At 53.1% G+C, this 21,758-nt stretch overlaps 1 protein-coding gene across 1 annotated transcript; it reads left to right on the top strand.

Moving 5' to 3' along the window:
• The first annotated feature begins 1,140 nt into the window (after positions 1 to 1,140).
• Positions 1,141 to 21,515, top strand: WIPI1 (WD repeat domain, phosphoinositide interacting 1). Its single transcript, XM_039562622.1, has 13 exons — positions 1,141 to 1,247; positions 3,132 to 3,214; positions 4,446 to 4,615; positions 8,177 to 8,273; positions 11,622 to 11,719; positions 12,735 to 12,827; positions 13,074 to 13,144; positions 13,810 to 13,917; positions 14,303 to 14,467; positions 14,606 to 14,713; positions 16,041 to 16,162; positions 16,865 to 16,965; positions 20,986 to 21,515. The coding sequence occupies exons 1-13, from the start codon at positions 1,177 to 1,179 to the stop codon at positions 21,031 to 21,033; spliced, it is 1,335 nt and encodes a 444-aa protein (XP_039418556.1). The 5' UTR covers positions 1,141 to 1,176; the 3' UTR covers positions 21,034 to 21,515.
• The last annotated feature ends 243 nt before the right edge of the window (positions 21,516 to 21,758 follow it).

The raw sequence follows: 21,758 nt of genomic DNA, 5'->3' as shown, positions 1-21,758 counted from the left end.
TCCCTGTTTCAAAATCGAACTATGCTGGTCCACAGGGACAATTTCAGGACATTCAAAAACAGTTTTCTGTTTCATATTTGGGTTTTATTAGAACTTCCACTAGGCCCCTTGGAAAAGAGGATGTTTCCCCCCCCAAACATGATGTCTTTAAAATTATTCCCCTGCAGTGTCACTCAGGTGCTTTGTGTCCTAGGGATGATCCACCTCCCTCAAAAACGGTGTTTTGAAGACGTGTGTTTTCCTACTTCCTCCCCAAAATCAATCATCTTCACAGTTGCAGGTTTCAAACTCCCTCACAAGGGAATATTACGGACACTCCAAGGCCCACACGCTGCAAAGGGGGATTAATCCAGGCAGATATATGTGTCCACATGGAATCTGCCTCATGGAGATGGTATTGCATGTGGCTCTTTTTCCAAAAGTCCTGTGGTGCACATCAAGTGATCTGGGGCCAATGACTTCAGCACTCACATGAGGATTACTCATCTAATTAGGGGGTTTGCAGGCTCTGCCCCTGCGTTTCTGTGCACTGGTAATGTCATTGCACTGACTCCTGGAGTGTTTGTCATTTAGAGACTGCCTCAGGGGTTTATTTCCCTTTGTGTTTTCCCTGGTAGATTTGACCCCCCCCCAAGGCAGCAGAGATGTTAAGCACAGAAATAATGCACAAATACCGTTAGGTTTAGGGTGCCAATGCTGTAAAGAGGGAAAAACAACTCTCCAAAGCACTGTTTAGCCGAGGAAGTGGAGGAGGCGGACTGACTCGTTTTCCGGTCAGCGGTATCACCGCGGTGTCACCATCACTTTTCCCCACCCCATCCCCTCGCCCATGCCTTGCCTAAGGCCACCCCAGGCCCCTCCAGCAGCCCCTGGTCGCTGTCCCGCCTCGGCAGCACCGCTCCGGCCGCGCCCGCCAGACGCGCGCCCCAACCTCTGCCCGCGCCCGTCTGATGCAACCACAACATCACCACGTGGCCACTCGCAGCTGTTCCGCGCCGCCAGCCAATGGGAGGCGGTTCCGCAGCTCCGGGGGGCGGGCCCGCCCCGCCCGCTCCTCTCCGATAGGTCACTCCGCGCGTCCAACAGCGGCGAGCGAGCCAATGGGAGGCGGCACCGCCCGTGCGGCGGCGGAGCGGGGCCGGGCGCCCGCAGCGGCCGAGGCGCCGCGCCCGCTCCATGGAGGCCGCGGCCGAGGCCCCCGGGGCCCCCGCGGCGCTCAGCTGCTTCTCCTACAACCAGGACTGCACGTAAGCGGGGCGGGCGCCGCGGGGCGGGGGGCGACGGCGGCCGGGCCGCGCCGGGCGGGCTTGGTCCGGCCCCCACGGCCCGGAGCGGGGCGGGTCCCAGCGCCCCCGTGGCGCTACAGGTCCCCACAGGGATGGCCCCCGTAGGACCCCCCCTTCGCCAGACACACACACACACACACACACACACACACACACACACACACACACACAGGGGCCGTGGTCGGGGTGCTTCATCCCCACCGGAGCGGCCCCGGCCCCGCCGGGCACAGCCGGCTGTCGGTAAACACCCGCCACGGCCCCCGGCTGCGTCCCGGCGAGCCCGAGGGAGGCAAATTCAGAGCGACCGCCGGGCTTTGCCTCCCCCGCAGCTCGGGAAGCGTTTGGGGATGGCCAGAGCCGCGGCGTTCTCCCAGGGCTTTGTCTGTTGAGCGCTGTGTGGCCACTTCGGAGGTGACTGGCGTTTCCCAGGGCTACCAAACCGCCCCGGGAGGCTCTTGGTGAGCAGCCCGTGCCAGAGCACCGCCCCACCTCGGGATAACGCCCGCGTTCCTTGGAGCCTCTCAGCCTCACACCCTTGCTAACGTGTGGTGTAGCTGCTTCAATTTATTTAAGAACCGTTTCCAAGCGGGACAACAAAAACCTCCCGAAGCAGTGAGCCACACACGGATGTGGCAGCCGTAGCCTGGAGCCAGGATCGGCCCAGATCGTGGGGAACGAGATAAGAATCAGAGATATGAGCCTCACACCTGGAAATGCCGTTTCCTTTGCAGCCCTGCTTTGCGTTAGTGTGCCCAAACAAAGGGTGCTTTGAGGGACGTGGATGTGCTGCTGACGTGAACCTGCTGGTCACTGCCGCCAGCACAAACACTGTGCATTGCTATTATGGTCTGGCTGCTTGTTTAAGACCTAGATATTGCTGCTTGCTACATCTGGAACTGGGCAGAGACAGCACTTGATGGGACTCTGCCCACTACCCTTAGCAGTGAGAGCAAAGGTTCCACAGCCCAGATAAGTCACTGTGTCAGTACAGGTGGATCAGCCCTGGCTTAGGAAACAGCTCCTTCTGTGTCCCACGGGTCCTGTCTGCAGATCCTCCCAGGCAGATCTGTACCACCAGGGTACAGATCAGGGCCACAGGAAAGGATGAGTTTGCTGTCTCAGAGGGTACTTGCCTTCTGTAGGTTGCAACAGCCTCCAATGGAAAACTGAATTCCTGAGCTGGTTACTCTGTATTATTTAGGTTGGAAACTGAAGTTGTGCCTTCACAGACTGCTGTGCCAGGAACTTCTCATTTCCTCTATGTCAGGGTTTAACCCCGGCCAGTTCCTCACTCAGTGAGGTGGAAATAGAACCAAAAGGGTAAAAGTAAGAAAATGTACGGGCTGAGATAAAGGCAGTTTAATAATTACAGCAAAAGCCACACATGCAAGCAGAGCAGAACAAAGAATTCATTCCCCACTTCCCATGGCAGGCAGGGGCTCAGCCATCCCCAGGACAGCTGAGGGGCCAAAGGCCATCACTCCGAATGTCCTCCCCTTCCTCTTTATCCACTGAGCCTGACACTGCGTGGCCTGGGATGTCCCTGGGGTCAGCTGTCCTGGCTGTGTCCCTTCCCAGCTCCTTGTGCCCCCCCAGCCTCCTCACTGGAGGGGTGAGGAGCAGAAAAGGCTTTGACTCTGTGTAAGCACAGCTCAGCAGTAACAAAAACATCCCTGTGTTATCAACCCTGTGCTCAGCACAAACCCCAAACACAGCTCCATACAAGCTAACGTGGAAAAAAAAACCCCATCCCACTCAAAACCAGTGCACCATCCCTCAGGGACTCCTGCTATCACCTGGAGGCCTTCAGCTCAGAACTAGCAGGTTTTTGCTTTCTCTTTGCAGCTCCCTGGCAATTGGAACCACAACTGGATACAGACTTTTCTCCTTAAGTTCTGTGGAGCAATTGGACCAGGTCCATGAAAGCAGTAAGTCTCCTGTTTCCCTGGGGAGGAATATGGACCAGCAGTGCTTTCAACTGGTGGGAATCCTTCACCTTTGTTAGAGCCCAGCTTCTTTTCCCTTGCTGTCACCCTTAAGCAGCAGTTTGTGCTGCAGCCTAGCATTCAGAGGCAATTTCCCACTAGAATGTTTCAGGTACATGGGCAGGAGCCCACAGGCTTCCAGCACAGCTGCTGGATAACTCCCAGGCTTTTAATCCAGTGCGGTATTTACGAGCAAGATGTTTTTAACAGGTTTTCCATGTAAAGAAGGTCATTCCCAGCAGGCCTGCAGCTCTTAGCTGTGCTCACAGCAGCATGCAACACACACTTAACAGCCCAAAACAAGCCTGGCCTCATGGAACACGGACTCCAGGCTGCTTCAGGCCAGAAGTGCTTCAGCTGAGATGCACTGAAGATAACACTTCCCAGCTGGATGTGTTCATCCCTCTCCAGTGGCTACAGAAGGAGCCTCAGCAATCAGACACAGCTGCCTCATCTGGAGCAGGGTCCAGGCTGCTTTCCCAGAGTCAGGCAAAGAGAAGCAGGTCCCTGCTGGTGATACACTCAGGGTGATAGGCTGAGGCACAACCAGTCCCACATGACAACTGTGAGGCAGCCTTTGTTCCTCCAACACAGCCCAGGCCAAACTGAGCATCACTGAGGGCTGGGGACACTGGAGATTGCAGTTCCTGGGGATTTAGGTGCAGGGCCACAGGACCATTGCACTCGTGCCTTCTCCATACAGCAAGAGTCATCCCAGACAGACCAGCCACTGTTTGCTTCCCCAGGGAGGCTGGGAGAAACCAGACACCACACACAAGAAACACTGAGCCACAGCCAGCTCATACCTCACCTCAGTAAAGCCTTCACGCTCCCTGACTAAATCGAGGGAGCTCCTCCCTTTATATCCCCTTTGCAAGGATCAAGGGCAGCTGGAGAGCCCAAGGATCAGCTTCAGCTGGGCCCTGCCCAGGAGAGAGAGGCACAGCAGCACTGTCAAAGAGAACTGTCTTCATTTCAGCCTTCAGGGGAGGGTTCTTTAACCCCTTCCTGCTCTGACCTAATTACTTTGTGCCAGGCATGAGAAATTTTTCTAAGAAACAGATGTTGAACACCTTAGCACTGAGCCTTCCAACCCGATCCCCTCTTGAGCTGAGTCTTGTTGCTTCAGTCAAACCAAGCTAAAGGCTCTGCCTTGCTCTCCTTGTGTGCCCAGATGAAATCCCAGATGTTTACATCGTGGAGCGTCTGTTCTCCAGCAGCCTTGTGGTTGTGGTCAGCCATGCCAAGCCACAGCAAATGAATGTCTACCACTTCAAGAAAGGGACAGAGATCTGCAACTACAGCTATTCCAGTCACATCCTGTCCATCCGGCTGAACCGGCAGGTGAGAGGGGTTATCCAGAGTTATCCCACTCTGGCTCTTTGCTGCTGTTGCCTTTCCAGCCGGGACCATCCTGGGGAGGTTTGCAGGGAGACTGTGAGTGGGATTGGAGCGGTGGGTGCCTGTCCTCTCCTCCCAGCCCCACACGAGAGGCCCCTCACAGGAGCAGGAGGGCTGTGGGTGTCATCTGCCACCACTGTTTCCTTGAGGAAAATGAAGCCAAGGCCTTGTTTTGGTGGCAGATACACAAAGGCTTTTTGTCATCTGCCCTCATGCCTATTCAGGGGACAGCTCTGCCAAAAAACCACCTTTTCATCTTCCTCCTTCCCTTGGATTCCACATCCTGACTTCAGGCCCACGTCTGCCATCTTGGTTGCAAATGAGACCTTCAGAGTTGGTTACAAAAATCCAGGAGTAACTTGAACTCTGTGGATAAGGCAAAAAGCTGCTTTCCAAGTACTGCAGCAGCCTTGTTTTGGTTTTCAAGGTATAAAACCCACTCAGGCCACTTAGAATGAGGCTTTTAGAGTGTTATTCTCTGAACTGACACAGCCTCATGCAGCCCTGAGCTCTTTTGGAGGATTTTAAGTCATCTTTTTGTCCATAATTATTTTCCAAGTATATGCCCTAAGAGGCAGAGAACATTTTACAATGAAGAAATAAGCAGTCTGGGTAATTGTATATAATCAGCCTCTCCTCAGTTAGCAACAGTGAGACCTGCAGTGGGTCTCTCTGGGCTGAGCTTCCAGTAAAGCTGTCTTTGACCAGGAGTTCCTGTACTACAATTAAATCTGTCCTAAATTGATTTTTTTCACTTAAGCTTACAGTGAAACTGGCAAAAGAGAGACTTCCTTTGAATTGCAGATAGATGTGTGTGGTGTGTGTGTAAAAATAAACTGGGAGGTTCTGCTGAGCAGCTCTGGGAGATCAGTGTGAATAAAATAAGTTCAGGCTACTCCCCGTGTGCTGCTCTGGAGCTGCCTGAGGGTGATGCACAGTCCCAGTTTCTTGGCTGCGTTATGAGCTTGGGTTCAAATCCTGAGCTGAGCTCATCCTCTGGCTGTGCCCCAGACACACCTGGAGGGATTTGAAGATGCTACAGATGTTTAGAAACACAGAATCATGGAGTCATTTAGGCAGGAAAAGACTGATAAGACCATCAAGTCCAGCCATTCCCCAGCACTGCCAAGGCCACCACTAAACCCTGTCCCCAAGTGCCACATCCACACATCTTTTAAATCCCTCCAGGGACGGTGACCCCACCACTGCCCTGGACAGCCTGTTCAATGCTTAATAACCCTTTCCATGAAGAACTTTTTCCTAAAGTCCAATCTAAACCTTCCCAATTTGGGTAGGTTGAAGAGAAATCATTGTTTCAATCTATGTTCAAGATTTCAACTGGCCATCATGATTGTCCATGTGACACTTGAACTCTTACCTGGGCTGCTGTAGGAAAGCTGTAACTCCATTGGAAGTTCACAGGACAAATCCCAGACAAGGCATTAACGCAGGAAGATGGTGACAAATTAACCAGGAACAGGTCTCAAACAAATGGTGCATGTTTCAATTTGATCTCTCTGTGAGAAAGTCCTCACTGTGCAAACAAGCAAATCCCTCAGTTGTTGTTGTTGTTGTGGGAATTCTGAGTTCCAAGCTTCATGATAACTCTGAAGTGTGTTAAGGTAAATCCTGATTTGTCTCAAAGTGGGGAATCAGACTGTGCTGTGAGACTGCTCGGAAGTTCCTGGGTTTTCATTCACTGCTGAAGACCTGCTGAGCTCTTTGGAGAAGTTTGAGGTGTTTATCTGGCTGTGTCCAAACCCATTTTAGCCCCCAAATACAGCTCAGTTGTCTGACCTGATCCATGTGAAACTAAAGAACAAGCTGGTGAGCAGTAACATTTTGGACAATTAGCAGTATCATGACCCTGTGTAGCAATCATAGCACCAGCACCTTCTCTGAGGCTCTGTCTGTGTGCACAGTGAGGATAAACCCCATCCCACTGACCCTCCCCTGGCCACAGGGCTGCACAGAGGGCAGCAGGGGTCAACCAGCCCTCTCCAGCTCATGCTCAGCTTGTCCAGACCTCCTTTGCCTCTTCACCTCCCAAACTTTCCTGGATTTTGTCCCTGTGGGTGCCAGCATCTCTGGCTGCTGCTTTGCCATCATCTGGAAACCTCTCTTCACCTGGACATCAAGAGCAGCCCGTTCTGGGAAAGCGCATGGTGGCTTTGCCCAAATCAGCTGTATAAATATTCCTCTGCTTGCAAGTGGATGGCTCTTACTGTAGAAAAGGCAAAGTCTTCCTGGAAATGCAAAATGGCTCTGACACAGCCCCAGATGCTGTGGTTAGCAGGAATAGAAGTGGGAAAGAGTTTGATCTGAGAGTAATGGTGGAGCAAGGCAGAGATTTTTAATGTGGGTGTTTCAAGTTAGTGACTAAGCTCCACATTTAGATACTAAATAAGTGGCCTCATTTCTAAAGAGGTGGAGGCTTCCTGTAGATGGATTCGGGTGCTCCAGCTTCAGGATGGATGGGGTCTGGACTTAGGCTTTTATTGGGATGTTTTCAGTGCCTCTGGACACTTGACACTAAGGGAAGTGGAGCTGTGCACTTGCTGGGCTTACAAAACACAGCCCTTCAGCCAGACCCAAAGCCTGGTCCCAAAAAAAGCCTCTGTGCAAAAAGCCTCCGTGGTGACGCATAGGGATCTGGACCAAGCTGAGACATAAAGCTGAGTGGCCACAGTGGCCCAGTGCTTAGGGTACAGCATCAGGCTTTCCTTTTCCTTTCTGCCTTTCCTCCCCATGGCTTGGCTGCTCCTCATGGCTGGGTGAATGTCCCTGACGGGGTCAGCAGAAGAGGTACAAGCACCTGAACATGGGAAATCCCAGCCCCTCAGCCAAGATGGTGCAAGGGTGACTGTCCCTGAACAAATGTGTCTCAGCTCTGTGTTTATGCAGCTCTGCAGGGCACATAAAGCTGAGTCTTCCCTGCTGACACCAAATGGGAAAAGGAACATTGTTGTGCTGGACGGATGCATGAAGTTTAGCAGCAGTGGCAGGCCCAGCACCTCCGTGTTCTCTCCCATATCATGAAGAAGTCAGGGCAAAGGACCTGTGTTCCCAGCTGGAGGCACACTGACCAGCAGGACTGCAGCCTCTCTGCTGCCAGGTCTTTGTGATCAAAAAGTAATTTGTTATGAACTGCAAAGGAAAGTTGGGGGAGGGATAGATGGCAATCAAGGCCCGTGGTGGGATGTAACTCTGATGGGTCTTCCTGTTCCTGGGGATGTGGAAGATGCAGAGGAGCAGAGAAGAAGTCACGATGTTTTATCTTCTCTCTAAAGCAAGACCAGATGCAAAAACTCTCAAAACAAGAGTCATACAAACCCAAGTGTGAGAGGGGATGGAGAAGCAGAAGAGATCACGTTTCTGTTACATTTCAGTGTGTGGGAAACTCCTGTTGAGTTTGACAGTGAAGGTTTGGGTTTGGGAAGTGTGGGAGCAGCAGCCAGAGGCACTGCTGGTGAGGTTCTGTGCATGTCCCCTGTGTCCTTGCAGAGGCTGGTGGTCTGTCTGGAAGAGTCGATTTACATCCATAACATTAAGGACATGAAGCTTTTGAAGACTATTTTGGACACACCTCCCAACACGACAGGTGAGCATGGGAGAGCTGTGAAACTGAGCTTTGTAGAGCCACAGCATTGTGTTAGAATTTAAACCAGCATGTGGCTTGTGTAGCCTAATCCAGCGCTGGGAGGCCAGAAATGCGTGGAGGCAGTCAGTCAGGCTTGGAGAATCACAGAATAAGCTGAGTTAGAAGGGACCCACAAGGGTCACTGAGTCCAGCTCCTTGCCCTGCACAGCACCATCCCAACAATCCCACCCTGTGCCCAGAGTATTGTCCAAATTCTGCTTGAGCTCTGTCAGACCTCGTGCTGTGACCCAGTTCTGTCCTCAGCAAAACCCTGCCCTGTCTGGAGCAAACCCCTGCTCTGTCCAGAGCAGATGCATCAAAGGAGAGCAGAGATGGGCAGCGGGTCTGACTTGCCCTTGGGGTCAGCTCCAAGGTGATCACCGGGGACAGAACACACAGCCAGGCCCAGCACCGATCCCTGCCAGGGAGTTCCCAGCCACCTGATGTTATTCCGTGCAGGCTGCAAACACGAGGGGCAGGGCAGGTGGCTGCAGCACAGATCCTGTGTGTGTGGCACGGGGTGAATCCGGCTTTCCTGCTGCTGGGAGAGGAGCTATTTTTAGCAGCAGAGAGGGAAGCTTGGCCGGGTGCCCGCGTTGCTGTGCCGTCCTGCTCGGGCATCTCTTCATGGCTGGGTGCTCGGGAAGTTGCTGATGTGCTCACGCTTGGCCTCGGGGCTTTCAAGGGATGCTCTTCCAGCAGCTCCCCTGACCTACTTCAGGTCTCACCAGATGGGCTCTCTGTGTGGATTAAACATGCTAAACGCTGCAGATATAATTAAAGTTTAAAACCTTCCCCAGAAGGCCTGGCAGCAGGATGGGCAGGGATACTAAGGCCTGGAGCTGTTCTACAGAGGGGCTGGAGGATCAGGTCATGGTTTAAGAGCAGCAGCAATCAGCCAGGACAGGACTGGGATGCTGCAGATCACAGGCTTCATATGGGCTTAGTGTTTTAAACCCCTTTTACTGCAGCAGCTGTCATTGAAATGAGCTGAGTGACAAGTGCAGTGCCCCTGTTGTCCCTGGGCCATCTGCTTTGGTCCCAAGCTTGACCCCGAGGACAGTGTGTCCAGTAGGTCAGGGCAGTCCAGTCTCACTGCTCTTTGTGCAACTTGTTTAGGAGTGGGGATCTGTGCTGGGGGATGTAGGAGCACATGGAAAATGTGCCACCCCCCTGAAGTGTGTGCCCTGGGCACGGTGACACCGGCACAAGCAGGACCAGGGTTTGCTGCAGCCACGCTGGCCAGTCACAGTGAGATCTCTGGTTGTTCGTGGCCAGCACCTGGCTCCTGCTCCAGCCTCCTCCACGTAGGAGAGGAAAAGACCCATGGTGTCCAAGTCAGTTGTTTTTCATGTGATTTATGTCAGGGGCAGGATTTGAACCAAGGAGGTCACAGTGCTTGTGGTGACATGTGTGCCATGAGGGCACATCTTGGGAATGACTGCAGCTTTGGAAACCACCTCATGTGGCTCCCCCCAAGCCCTGGATGTGCCTGGACCTGCTGGCCTGAGGGCAAGACCAGGCTTCCTGGACACAGTAACGTTTTTCCGTGCTGCTCAAGGAAGCCACCTCTGACGTGGCACTCCCAGAGATGCCATCCCGAGCAGTGCCAGCCTGCCTCCTCCCTCCTGAGCCCACCACTGCGAGCACCAACCCTCATTATGGCTGGGGGGCTGCTGACGGCAGAGGAGCATCTTCAAAGGCTGCCCGTGGCCCTGTGACCCTTGTTCTTTGAGAGTCCCTGAGGTCAGCCCAGTACACTCACATCTGTGTTTTCCCCTGGCCTGGTTTCCCGGCCGCTTCTCCCGGCCAGAGGAGCAGAGGGAGCGGGTGACTCACCCCGGCACTCAGAGCTCGCTTTGTTTAGCTCCAGCCTTCCCTGATCCTCTCTGAAAGGGCTGTACTGATCCCCCCCGTGCTGCCTGGGCCGAGGGTTCACCATCCAGAGAAGGCAGGATGCTCATCCCAGCAGCAGAGTCTCTGGGCTATCTTTGCCTTCCTCTATCCCTCCCTCTTTAATTGCCTTTTAATTGCCTGCACTTCGCTGCTGCTGTGCTCCTCATGCCTCTCCCGGTGCGCCATCCTTGGCGTGATGTGCATGCCTCTGGATGGATGGGGAGCGGATCCCTGGGGCCTCTGGCTGATCCTGCAGCTCCTGGCTCCGCTGCGGTCTCTTTGTTTGGTTATAAACAATGACCTAAAACGAGAGCTCCGGCCGATCCTTCCCCGCTGCTGCTGGGCAGGGGCCAGGGCCGTGTCCTGACACGGGGCTTGCACGGTGCGACACGTCCGTGCGTCTACGTGCGGTGTGTGGCTGTCCTGCTGGCCTGTTCGGGGACCGTGGCAGCGTCCCCGGTGCCTTTAACCCCGCGACTTCCTCCGCACGTGGGATTAGGTGGGACCCCCGCCGCGGGTCAGGAAGCTCAGGTCGTGCTGGAGGCTGTCGTTGGGTTTGGGAGGGCTGTGAGCGCAAGGATGTGGGGCAGGAAGCGAGCGAGGCACGTTTCGTATGTGACAGGATTCACCGGGCTGCATCCTCAGCCAGCAGCAGGAAGAGATGCTCTTTTCCAAGGTCACCTGGGGGACAAGCGGATGGATGTACCCACACACGTATCCATCCATCCATCCATCCATCCATCCATCCATCCCTGTCTCATCCTGTAATTCCTGCCCGCTTTGAAAGGAGCATTTCGGAACCTTTGTGCTCATGTTGGCACAAACCCAGATGGGTCTTACGGGGATGAATTCCCCCTGTGCTTAAAATTTCGCTGCATTCAAGTTCCTTGTCCGCTGGAAACTCCCTGTACAGCTGGCGCATTTCCTTTGTCTTTCTCTGCTTCCCTTTTCCATTCCGAGCAGAAGGAAATGGCATTGCCTTCAGCCAGGCTGCAACGGGGCTGTACCTACGCCGTGCTGCTCCTCTGAGCTTCCAACCCGGCATCTACACCCTGTGCACATCTGGACGTGTCCAGATGTGTCTGGACAGGAGTGCTGTCAGCCCTCAGACCGACACGTCCTTCGCTGTTTCATGCACCTACTACTGCCTTCTCCAGGGAGATGATGCAGGGGGAAAGCCCAGAGCGTGCTGAAGAGCCGGGTCTGGGTTCCTTGTGCTCGGGGACCGGGGAGGGTGGCAGGGCACAGCCGCCGTTCTGTCCCGTACCAGCAGATGTCCCCACGGCCGAGGCATTCCCAGCGCTCTGCGCCGGGCCCGGGCAGCCCCAGAATGAGCCAGAGCCTGAACCCCCGCCGTGCCCCGCTCTGCCCTCCCCCCGCTCAGCCTCAGCCGTGTCCCTGTCCCCCTGCCAGGTCTGTGTGCTCTCTCCATCAACCACGCCAACTCCTACTTGGCTTATCCCGGCAGCGCGACCAGCGGAGAGATCGCGCTTTACGACGGAAATACTTTGGTAAGTGCGAAGCTCAGCCTTTGGATACCGGCAGGGGCTGAAAACAAACAGAGCCACAGCAAAGCCAACGGGGCCCTTGGGAAGGATGAATAAATACACTCCACAGAGCTGGAGTGCAAGGGAATTGCCTGGGAGGTACATCTGGACGTATCCCCTTGCTCGGAATAGACAGCTCTGAGATCAGGGCACGCATCTCCCAGCACAGGATATTCGGGGAAACGTGACCCACTGCCCTGCAGCCCAAGGGCCACTGCCAGGCTGACACTGGGGTTGCTACGGGAGCGTCAGCAGCATATCCCATGGGAGTGATGTGACCAGTGTGGGTCGGGGGGGGGGTTGGAGCTGCTCCAGGCACAGCACAGGACCCGGAGCAGCCGCTTTGCCGCACTGTGGGCTGGAAGGGATGCTGGATCCAAAGTCACAGAGAGGGCAAAGTGTCCAAAGTCCTCTTAGGAAATCTGTCCCTGGCTGGATGCAGGGTCATGATTATCTGCTGTTTATGCCAGGGCTTTGGGTTACATAAGGCTGGTGGCTCTGTATGTACAGTGGGAGCGGAGGATCTGCAGCAGGGGAGGAGCAGAACACAGGGAAAATGCTGCTGCTGCAAGAGGTGCTGTGAGGGCTGGGGCTCCCTGCAGGTGGTGTCACTGCCGCAGGACTTGCTGTGCAGCACAGAGTTGCAGGGAAGCCAGCTCTCATCCTGGCAAAGAAGTGCCAGGCCTTGGAGAGGGTGCAGGCACAATCCCAAACCCTGGAGAGGCGGGAAGCTGAGGTTCTCTGCCCCTGAGGTGCACGTTCTGTAATCACAGTGGCCGTAGTAGGTGGCGAATGAGCTCAAGGCAGGGCAGAGATAAACTGCTGAGGTTGTTGAAGGGATACCATCAGCACAGGACGATCCCATGAATCCATATCAGCAGGTCTGGATAGGGTGCGAGGCAGGAATGCCCTGCCCTCACACAGTCCAAGGACCAGCTTGTCCCTTTGCACTCACCTTGTGTTACCTTGTGCCCTACAGAAAACAGCCTGCACCATTCCTGCCCACGACGGGCCTCTGGCTGCTCTCGCCTTCAACTCCACCGGCTCCAAGTTGGCCAGTGCTTCTGAAAAAGTGAGTGAGTATGGCTGCAAGTACCTTCCCTCTGCCCAGGGCTGCATCAGCACCCCTGAGCTGCTCCTTCTTAAACACAGCCAGCACAGAGGGACCACTGGCTGATCAGTGTATCAGGATCAGACTGAGCCCGGCTAGCAAACAGGAGGAGCCTTTGCACATCCTGAGTTTCCTGGGTGTGTCAGGGAAAGGGCTCGGGCTCCTTGGCCTGCTCCTACGTGATATTTCCATTTGCATTTTTTGCAGGGCACAGTCATTCGTGTATTTTCCATTCCTGGGGGGCAAAAACTCTGTGAATTCCGGCGAGGGATGAAAAGGTCAGTTAATTCTTCTGGCAGTGACACATACACAGAGGGCTCCCGGAGCCGAAATGTAAACTCAGGGACACAGGGCAACATCAGATCCTGGTGGCTTTGGCATCTTTTGCAGAAGGAAAACAAGAGCAAACGTATCAGCTCAAAATGTCACTGTGCCAGGCTGTGCCCAGCTCAGTGATTCCCTTCAGTGTGTCACAGAGCAGGGAAGAGACATGGGGTCACTCCATTTACTCTGTCCTTTCTTTTTTCTTATTTGAAGTAATGAAGTCCCCAACATTGTCAGAGACCTCAGTCCTGCTGAACCTGTGCAGGAGATGCTGTTTGTATCCCACTGTTCAGCACTTTGGATATCCTCCCTGGTCTCTGCAGCAGCAGAAGCTGCAACAAGACTGGCACAGATGTTCCCTCCACAGGCAGCTCTGTGAGCAAGGACATTTCCACCTCTCTGGCTGTTTGTCACTAGCTCGAGGTTACCCCCAGCCCTCTGAGCAAAGGGATTAAGGAATTGCACAGTGAGCCCACAGGCTCAGCAGCAGCTGTGCAGGATGATCCTCACCATGGATGGGTCTCCTTCCTCCCCATCCACTTCCCCGTGAGCCAAACCCAGCAGTTCCCCTTGCATGAATTGCCATGGAGTGACCAGTCTTGTCCTTGCTCGGCTCTAGATACGTGAACATCAGCTCCCTGGTGTTCAGCATGGATTCCCAGTTCCTCTGTGCTTCCAGCAACACGGAGACCGTGCACATCTTCAAACTGGAGCATCTCACAGACAGGTGAGGGATTAGCCTGGCTTAATCTGCCTGGCCCAGGGCTGTCTTTGCTTCAAAGGTCTGTGTTTACTCAGCTGCTCCCTATGTCCTCACCATGTACTCTCCATGACCAATACCAGCTGCAGAGTGTCTTTGTGTCCTGAGGGACTCACTCCTTGGAACAGCCACACACTGCACCCCTGCTGTCAGGCTCTCTGGGCCTCTCTGGGTTTATGAGGTGCCACTGTCCCCTGCCTTCTCCCTGTGCTTCCAGCCACACTGGTGCACAATGTACAGGTGCTCCAAAAAACCCTTCACCTGTGTGAGATGAGGATCATTTGGTCTGTCCCTGATGTTTTGTCACCCTGATCATGGTAACCCCACTGACACTGCTTTGTGACCCCCTCAGCCGGCCAGAGGAGCCTCCAACCTGGAGTGGTTACATGGGAAAGATGTTCCAGGCTGCCACCAACTACCTCCCTGCCCAGGTGTCGGGCATGATGAGCCAGGACCGAGCGTTTGCCACCGTCCGGCTGAACATCTCCGGACAAAGGAACATCTGTGCCCTCTCCACGTACGTACTGACCCTACTGACCTCTGCCCCCTGGGCCAGGCCAGCCTTGTCTCATCCCCCTGCCTCAGAGCACATGGTGTGAGTGCTGCTGTGTCTGTGTGTGTGAGGGTTTTGGCCTCAGGATGCTTTTCCCACCAGGATTCAGAAGCTGCCTCGACTGTTGGTGACGACATCAGATGGACATCTCTACATCTATAACCTGGACCCACAGGATGGAGGGGAGTGTGTCTTAATTAAGAATCACAGGTAACTCTGCCTCCTCTCACACCTCATACAGAGGCTGATCTTTCAAAAAATGAAAGGAAATCTCACCTGGCAGCACAAAACGGAGCTGTAGGAGCAAGAAAGAACTGAATTTGTGATTTGAGCTGCCTGAGCTGACAGATGTGGGTGGGAAGCAGGGACACAGGGGTTTTTGCAGCAGAAACCAGAGACATCTCAGATGCCATGGGAGCTGTGGGACATGCCAGCTTAGACTGGGCAGGCTGTGCTTTAGGAGGTGCCCCCACAGCAGAGCTCTGACCACTGTGGTGGCAGGAGAGCAGAGCACCTTCTCCAGATTGGAGTGGGTGCTGGAGAGCTTGCTGGGGGTAGGATGGTGTGAAGTGACACTGTGAGCTCTGTAAACAAAAGCCCAGTGCCAAAGCAGAGGAATTTCTTCATGGAAGGGGTTGTTAAGCGTTGGACAAGCTGCCCAGGGAGGTGGTGGGGTCACCATTCTTGGAGTTGTTCAAGGAACAACTGGATATGGCCGTCAGTGCTCTGGTCTGAGTGACAAGCTGGTGGTGATCAGTCAAAGGTTGGGCTCGAAGATCTTAGAGGTCTTTTCCAACTGAAATCATTCTGGGATTCTGTGGAAACAGAGCCTCCCCCGCCACTGTTCAGTCCATATGCAAATGCCATTAAGCACGTAACCCCCCCGCACACATCTGGGCTGCTTGGCTCCAGATGTGAAGCCTTTGGGGTGGGGTGAGATGTAACATGTGCTCCGGGCTGGGAGGTGGCTGCCAGCCAGGAAAGTGCCAGCAGCTTTTGGAAAAGCCACAAAACAAAAGCACTTCAAAGCTGCGCTGTCCAGCGCGCGCCGCCCGCAGCCCCCAGCCTCGTCATGTGGGCTCCTCTGTGCATCAGAGGGCTGAAAAGGGCCCTTGGGTCATGAGTTACATTACATAATACGGTATCTCTGCTCAAACTCCATCCTAAACTAGCCAGGGCTGCTTTTCCCATCTAGTTTGCTCCTGTTGGAAGCCCTTCGGAGCCCCCTCTGTGATTAGAAACACTGTTTGCCTTTGTAACCTAAAGCTTTTGTGGTCAATCTATTCCCTTCTGTTCCTGTGCCAGCATTGTCCTCCAGCCGAAGTGGTGCTTTCCCTATCTCCTTCTTCACCCCCTGCTTTCCTTGTGGAGCACAATGCTCCCCTGTCCACAGCACTGCTGGGGCTGCTGCATGCAGGGATGGGGATGGGTGATGTGCTTCGAGGAGATGTGGATGCATGGGCTTGTCTTAGCTGGAGCTGGGGAGGAACAGGGATCAGGACGAACTCTTCTCCCCTCTCTTGATCTCTACCATTAGTCTGCTTGGCTCAGGAAAGATGGAGGAGAACAAAGAAAATGACCTTCAGCCTCCAGTACCTCAATCTTATGCAGCAACTGTAGCCAGACAAAGTACAGTGCCTTCAACTTCAACCATGCCAGGTAAGCACCACATCTGCCCTTCCTTGGGCAGAAGCCACAAAACCACCTGGGGCAAAGTGGAAAGCATCCCAGATTCCAAGGGTTCATCCAGGATCACCTTGTGTGCACTGCACACTGGGTCAGCAGGACTTTGGAGCTCACCTGGTTCATCCCCTGCCACAGAAACAGGCCAGGAGTTTTCTGCTCTGCTTCCTGTGCCCCTGTGCCAGCTCTGCTCCCTGTGCAGAGCTGTGCCACAGACAGGGCAGAGCAGTAACCACTGTTTGTCAGACAGCGGCTGCTGCCAGGTGGTTTCCAGGAGTTGCTTCTGTGGGTATAGAAGTCAGGGCTCACTGTTTCTGTGGTGAGATTGCCTCAGAGTCTCTGAAGCTGGTACACCTTGCACTACAGTGCTGCAGGAAAAGACTGGGTGGCTCTCTCATTATATTCCTAAGATCCACATACAAATGTAGATCTTACTCTGAAATTGGTGCTCAGGCTCATGGCAGGAGGAGGAAAGCTGCTGCCACAGGAGATGACCATGTAGTTCATCCATAATCCATAGTGTCCATGGAGACACCTTCCTCTTCCTTACTCCATGAGCTCTGCCAGGAAGCCAGAGGAAGCAGCTCAGTGCTAAAAAGGTGGTAACAGTGTCTGCTGCCTGTTGCAGCCTCCTCCCATCCCTTCCTGCAGTAACACTTTGTGTTTTCCTCTGTCCAGGTTACTCGGAGGACGGCGGAGCCCTGCGGGGGGAGGTTATCCCAGAGCATGAGTTTGCAACTGGCCCAGTCTGTCTGGACGATGAGAATGAGTTTCCTCCTGTGAGCATTCGGGACCCCTAAACCTGCAGTGCAGCCCTCATGCTAAGAAGGGAGTAGTAACCTCTCCCAGAAGATATTCCATTGCCCCCTCCTAGTCCCAGCTCACTGTGAAGCCTAAAATAACTGAATGGGTTCTAGGGACAGTGCCAGGAAAATGCCACCCCCACTAAACAGCAGCTGGGGATGGGGCAAAAATGATCAAACCTAAGTAGAGATAGATCTGAACAAACTTGCTGAATGGTGTTCAGATCCAGAGCTAACCTCTGTGCCTTGAGCAGATTTCTAATATTACCAGGAATAGTTTTAATTGGAACAATTTAGAAATAAAAACTTAATACCCCGTTGAATTTTCAGTCAGTTGTATTAGTTCATGGAATGCAACTGGAACATACCTGAACCTCACCAGTCTCTTCATTTCCAAGCTAACTGAGAAGGAAACTCGTTTTCCAAGCACAAAGATAAAAGGAATAACAGAGTTTTAAACCATTTTATGATTTTTATATGGCACTTTCTCAGTTACTGTTGGAAGGAGCTAGTGGATTTTTCAATCTAACTTCAGCCTGGCAGTGTCTTTCCGGCTCCTTTTCCTATTCCACACTCATTTATTAAGTGCCTAACCCCTAATTGGACAAATGTTTGTCTGTGCTATGATCTGGTTGTAATCAGTAGTGTCTTCATAGCAGTAATGCAGCAGAACATTGTAATGGATTTCAGGTTGCAGCCTTGGCAGGCTTTTGGAATTCCTTACTTCATTTTTACATATCCTGCTGCTGGAGTTTTGCCTGAAAAGGAGGAAGTACAAACCTTATCCCAGGATTCGTTCCATGTGCTGAGCTGACCTCTGTGAGGCACCTTCCTCTGAGCTGATGCAAAGTGTGACTTAGATTAAAGGAGACTGGCTCATGACCCCCTTTGAGCCAACACCACCTGAACCCAGCTCAACTCACACAACCCTCCCTCAGATTATTTCTTTCCTTACCTGTAACGTTCCCTGCTGCAAACTGGGAGCAGGAATTTCCCAGTTGTCCAGCTCCATTATTGAAGGATATTTAAAATGTCTCCCTCTGTGTGCCCACGGAGAAGGTGATGGCCCAGGCCCCTGCAAGGAGCAGCAGGGACAGAGAGAAATCCTTTGTTTCTTTCTGCTAAACCTGCTCTTGAACTCGTGGTTTGGGGACAAGCAAATGCCAGCACGCAGGAATCACGCTGCTCCTGAGTGAGGCTTCCTGCTGGGACTGTGCTGGATGAAAGCAGCCCCAAACCCCTGCTGTACCACAGCAGGTGCTTTGTGAAATGAACTTTGATCCCTCCAAGTCCTGTCATTAACCTGACAGAGCCATGACATGTGTATTGTTAGGGAGGAGGTGGTGTGGGAAGGGAAGGCTCTTTCCAAAAATATTCCCTGATAACGGTGGCTGAGCAAATGGAGCTTCCAGATAAAGCTCCTGCTCTTGGGTTTGGGGTTTGCCCCTTGCAGTGGGAGCACTCAGGATGTTTGGATGCTCTGGACTTCACTGAACTTGGCTGTTTTCTCAGCACTTGAGCTCTTCAGTCTCAGTGAAGGGGGTTTCAGGCATCGGTCACTCCTGTGTGGAGAAGGAGGGAGAGAAAACCTGACCTTATCCAACAAAAATGTTTTGACAGCGTTCGGCTTTGCGGAAACATGGGAAGGGTTTTGTTTGTTTTCCAGTGTGCAACAAAAAGACATTTAAAAACCTCAAAACTTGTGACAAAATGGAATATTCACCCACAGCCCACGGTATGGCTTTGAACTCAGACATGGTTCTGGAGAAACAGCAGTGCTCAAACCCCACAGTTTCTCCCCATTTGAAACCTCTTGTCTTCCCTTAACCTCAAGCAAGACTTCAGAGGCTCAGCTGTTAAAGAGTGAGGAAAAACAGTTTCAGTCTGACATAAAATCTGTCAAACACTGCCTGTTCATTAAGTGGAAGGAGGGACAGATCAGAGAGGAGATGAGAAGCCCAAGGAGGACTCATAAAAAGTGGCCTCACAAGAGGGAACATGGATGTTGCTGCTGCTGGTGCCAGGATTGCGGAAGGATCCTGCGGCAAGAGGTTAAACCAGTTCAGTGACAACTCCTGCGTGGATGGGGTGCATTAAACACTCCCAAGTCACTGCTGATCTTGGGCAGGGAGGACTCAGGTGTTACTGAGGGGGACAGGGGGCTGAAGCCGTGGGTGCCGTGCTGGATGTGCCAGGAGGAGGCTGCAGAGTCCTCACCCTACGGGATCAGAAGGTTTTACGGGGTGGGAAGAGCAAACCCAGCTCTGGCTGCAAAACTGTGGCAGTTTGGGCTGTTTTCTGGTCACCTGCCTGAGAAGCCACCCCTGCTTTGTGGGTGTAGCAGGGAGTGAGGTTTCCAGTGGTGCTGGGAGCTGCTGGGGTGTGTTTTGGGCCAGGCAGGGCACTGCAGTTTTGGGGTAGTGCTGTGAGGTTTGGCAGAAGAAATCCTACAGGATTCTGCAAGCAGCACGGCCTGTGTGCACCTGAGGAGTGCAGCCAAGGGATCTTCCCAAAACTTCTGGGATTCAGCAGGAAAGGTGATTTCTTCCAGCAGGTTGGTCAGTGCTTTTCCAGGCATAGGTGATCCATCCTGCACTTGGCTGCAGGGCCCAGAGGGGAAGGCTTTATCAGGGGAGCCATTTCATTAAGTCAAGTGAGACTGCACATAGCAATCAGCTCTTCTAAGGCAGCTGCCCCTCACTGATACTGCATCACTCTTTAAAACCAACTCCTTCCCATTGGTTTTTGGCTGCTCCAAAACGGTTTGGGCAGTTTTCTGTGCTGCCAAAGAATGCTGCTGCCTGTAGGAGGGAGAAAATCGGGGGGATCTGCAACAGGGCAGAAATCATGGGGTCCACACGCCCCTCTGCTGCCCCAGACCACGGATCTTGATACAAGGAACCAGGCTGCAGATACATCTCTGGCTCTGTGGAACCAGTATTGGCCCAGATGTCTCCTGGCTGTTCGCTGGATGGTATTTCCCTCATTCTGTGGCATGGATATGGACACTAATTATTTTAAGTGATTATTTTTCAACAGCTGGCTGTTAGCAGAGGAAAGGCCACAGGTTTTCCAGTGAGGCTCTACTTGTAATTATGTTTCATAGGGGATGAGTGAGTTTGGCAGAACCTGGCTCCTGCACTTGTAGCTCAGACTGGCATTTTGGGCAGCTGGGGCTTGCAGGATTAGGCCCAGCTTATCAGTACATTATCTGAGGTCCCTTGGGAGTTGTGCCATCCAGTGTCAATGCTTGTGCCTGGAAACCTGGCAGTGATGGTCCTGCAGCTCGTGGAGACAGACCTGGGAGGAGGAGCTGGCAGAGACCCTCTACAGCAGGAGCTGTGGGGCTCACATCCCTCCCAGCTCAGATCTGGCGAGGCTGAAGCTGAGAAAGATCTGTGCCAGGGCTGCCCTTGCCTCATCCAGGAGCAGGGGCACATTTTACCTGGGGTCTCTATGGCAGGAGTAGCGGATGGGAGGTGAATCAGGGTCCTGCTGCTGCCTGTTCTTCTCTGCTCCTGCTTTACTCTTTCACTCAGAGGCTTTGCTGGTGTTTAGGCTGGGCTTTGCCTCCCCTAATCCTGTCTAATACGTTGGAGTTTAACTCTGGGGTCCATCCAGAGACCCTGGAGCGACACAGGGATGCCCAGCACACATCTTTCCCTCTGGCCACGCCAGAGCTGAGCTTTTTGGGAGCACTTAGTGAGGCAGATGCACTTCACCCCAAATGACTGCACTCTCCCAAAGCCTGGCTGTGCTCACCCCAGTGCCAGCCAGAGGCCACACTTATCACTGAGCCAGATGGTTCCTGTTCCCAGGACTGTCAATTTGGGGAGGGGGAGAGCAAATAAATAAACCTCTCACCAATCTGCCTTTGAGTGGAAAGGAAAACACTGCGGGACGTCCCTCCCCCTGCTCCTCCCGTGTGCGTAAAACCAACTGGAAACGCTCCCTGGTGCTGGGAAAAGTAAGGCCCTTCTGTTTTGATTTTGGTAGATAATCTTGTGCCGTGGAGGTCAGCCGGGCAAGGCGAAGAGGTCGTGAGGAGAAGGAAAACATCCACGCTTAGGACAGCTGCTGGGAGGTGCTTTGGAAAAGCCAGGAGTTTCGAAGAACAGATCTGTGAGTCCCCGAGATGAGAAAAAAAATAGCAATCCAAGGTGGGCCACACTTTTTCCTCTGTGTAAGTGAACAGCTGGCCCCTGTTTCAATTTGTGTCTGGGTGGGGTGTCAATGTACTGTATGCACATGGCTCTATTTAACAAACTCTACGTTAGAACCACAGTATAAATGCTAATTTAATCAGATTTGTATGTAACCAGAATTTTATATACCCATTTGTCCCTTTTCTAATTTATGCTGTTTTATGTGTATAAATGTACTTACAGGAAGAGATATTAAACTTATGTCTTTGTACAGTATATACAGACTATTTTAACCCAGGCAAAGTATTTTTGCAGTGATATTAGAGAAGATGCCATTTGCTATGTTGAAAGACAGAATAAAGTCACAGTTTGTCCCTGGCAGCTCCTGCTGTTCTTTTTGGGGCCCTAAAGGTGTCAGTCTGGATTAAGTTTGGGGAGTGGGAGGGGTTTCGGGGGCTGGGGCAAGGGCAGCCCACATGGGTGAGTCCACACAAGTCCTCTTATGGCCAAAGAAAGATGTGGGTGTGTAAATCAGAATCCAGAATTGTTTCAGAACACCCTCACTCAGCTGCTGAGAAATCCCAGTGGTTTCTCAAGTTTCAGTTGCACCTTCATTTCTGCCTT

This window comes from Corvus cornix, chromosome 18 (genome assembly GCF_000738735.6).
Source record: "Corvus cornix cornix isolate S_Up_H32 chromosome 18, ASM73873v5, whole genome shotgun sequence".
NCBI classification, from domain to species: Eukaryota; Metazoa; Chordata; class Aves; order Passeriformes; family Corvidae; genus Corvus; species Corvus cornix.
This window is presented reverse-complemented; position numbering and strand designations above follow the sequence as displayed.

Excerpts from the sequence above, each read along its gene's own strand:
- WIPI1 (XM_039562622.1), top strand. The coding sequence starts at position 1,177 with ATGGAGGCCGCGGCCGAGGCCCCCGGGGCCCCCGCGGCGCTCAGCTGC. Across the intron at positions 12,828-13,073 it reads TGGCCAGTGCTTCTGAAAAA|GGCACAGTCATTCGTGTATT; the intron begins GTGAGTGAGTAT and ends CATTTTTTGCAG. Across the intron at positions 14,714-16,040 it reads GTCTTAATTAAGAATCACAG|TCTGCTTGGCTCAGGAAAGA; the intron begins GTAACTCTGCCT and ends CTCTACCATTAG.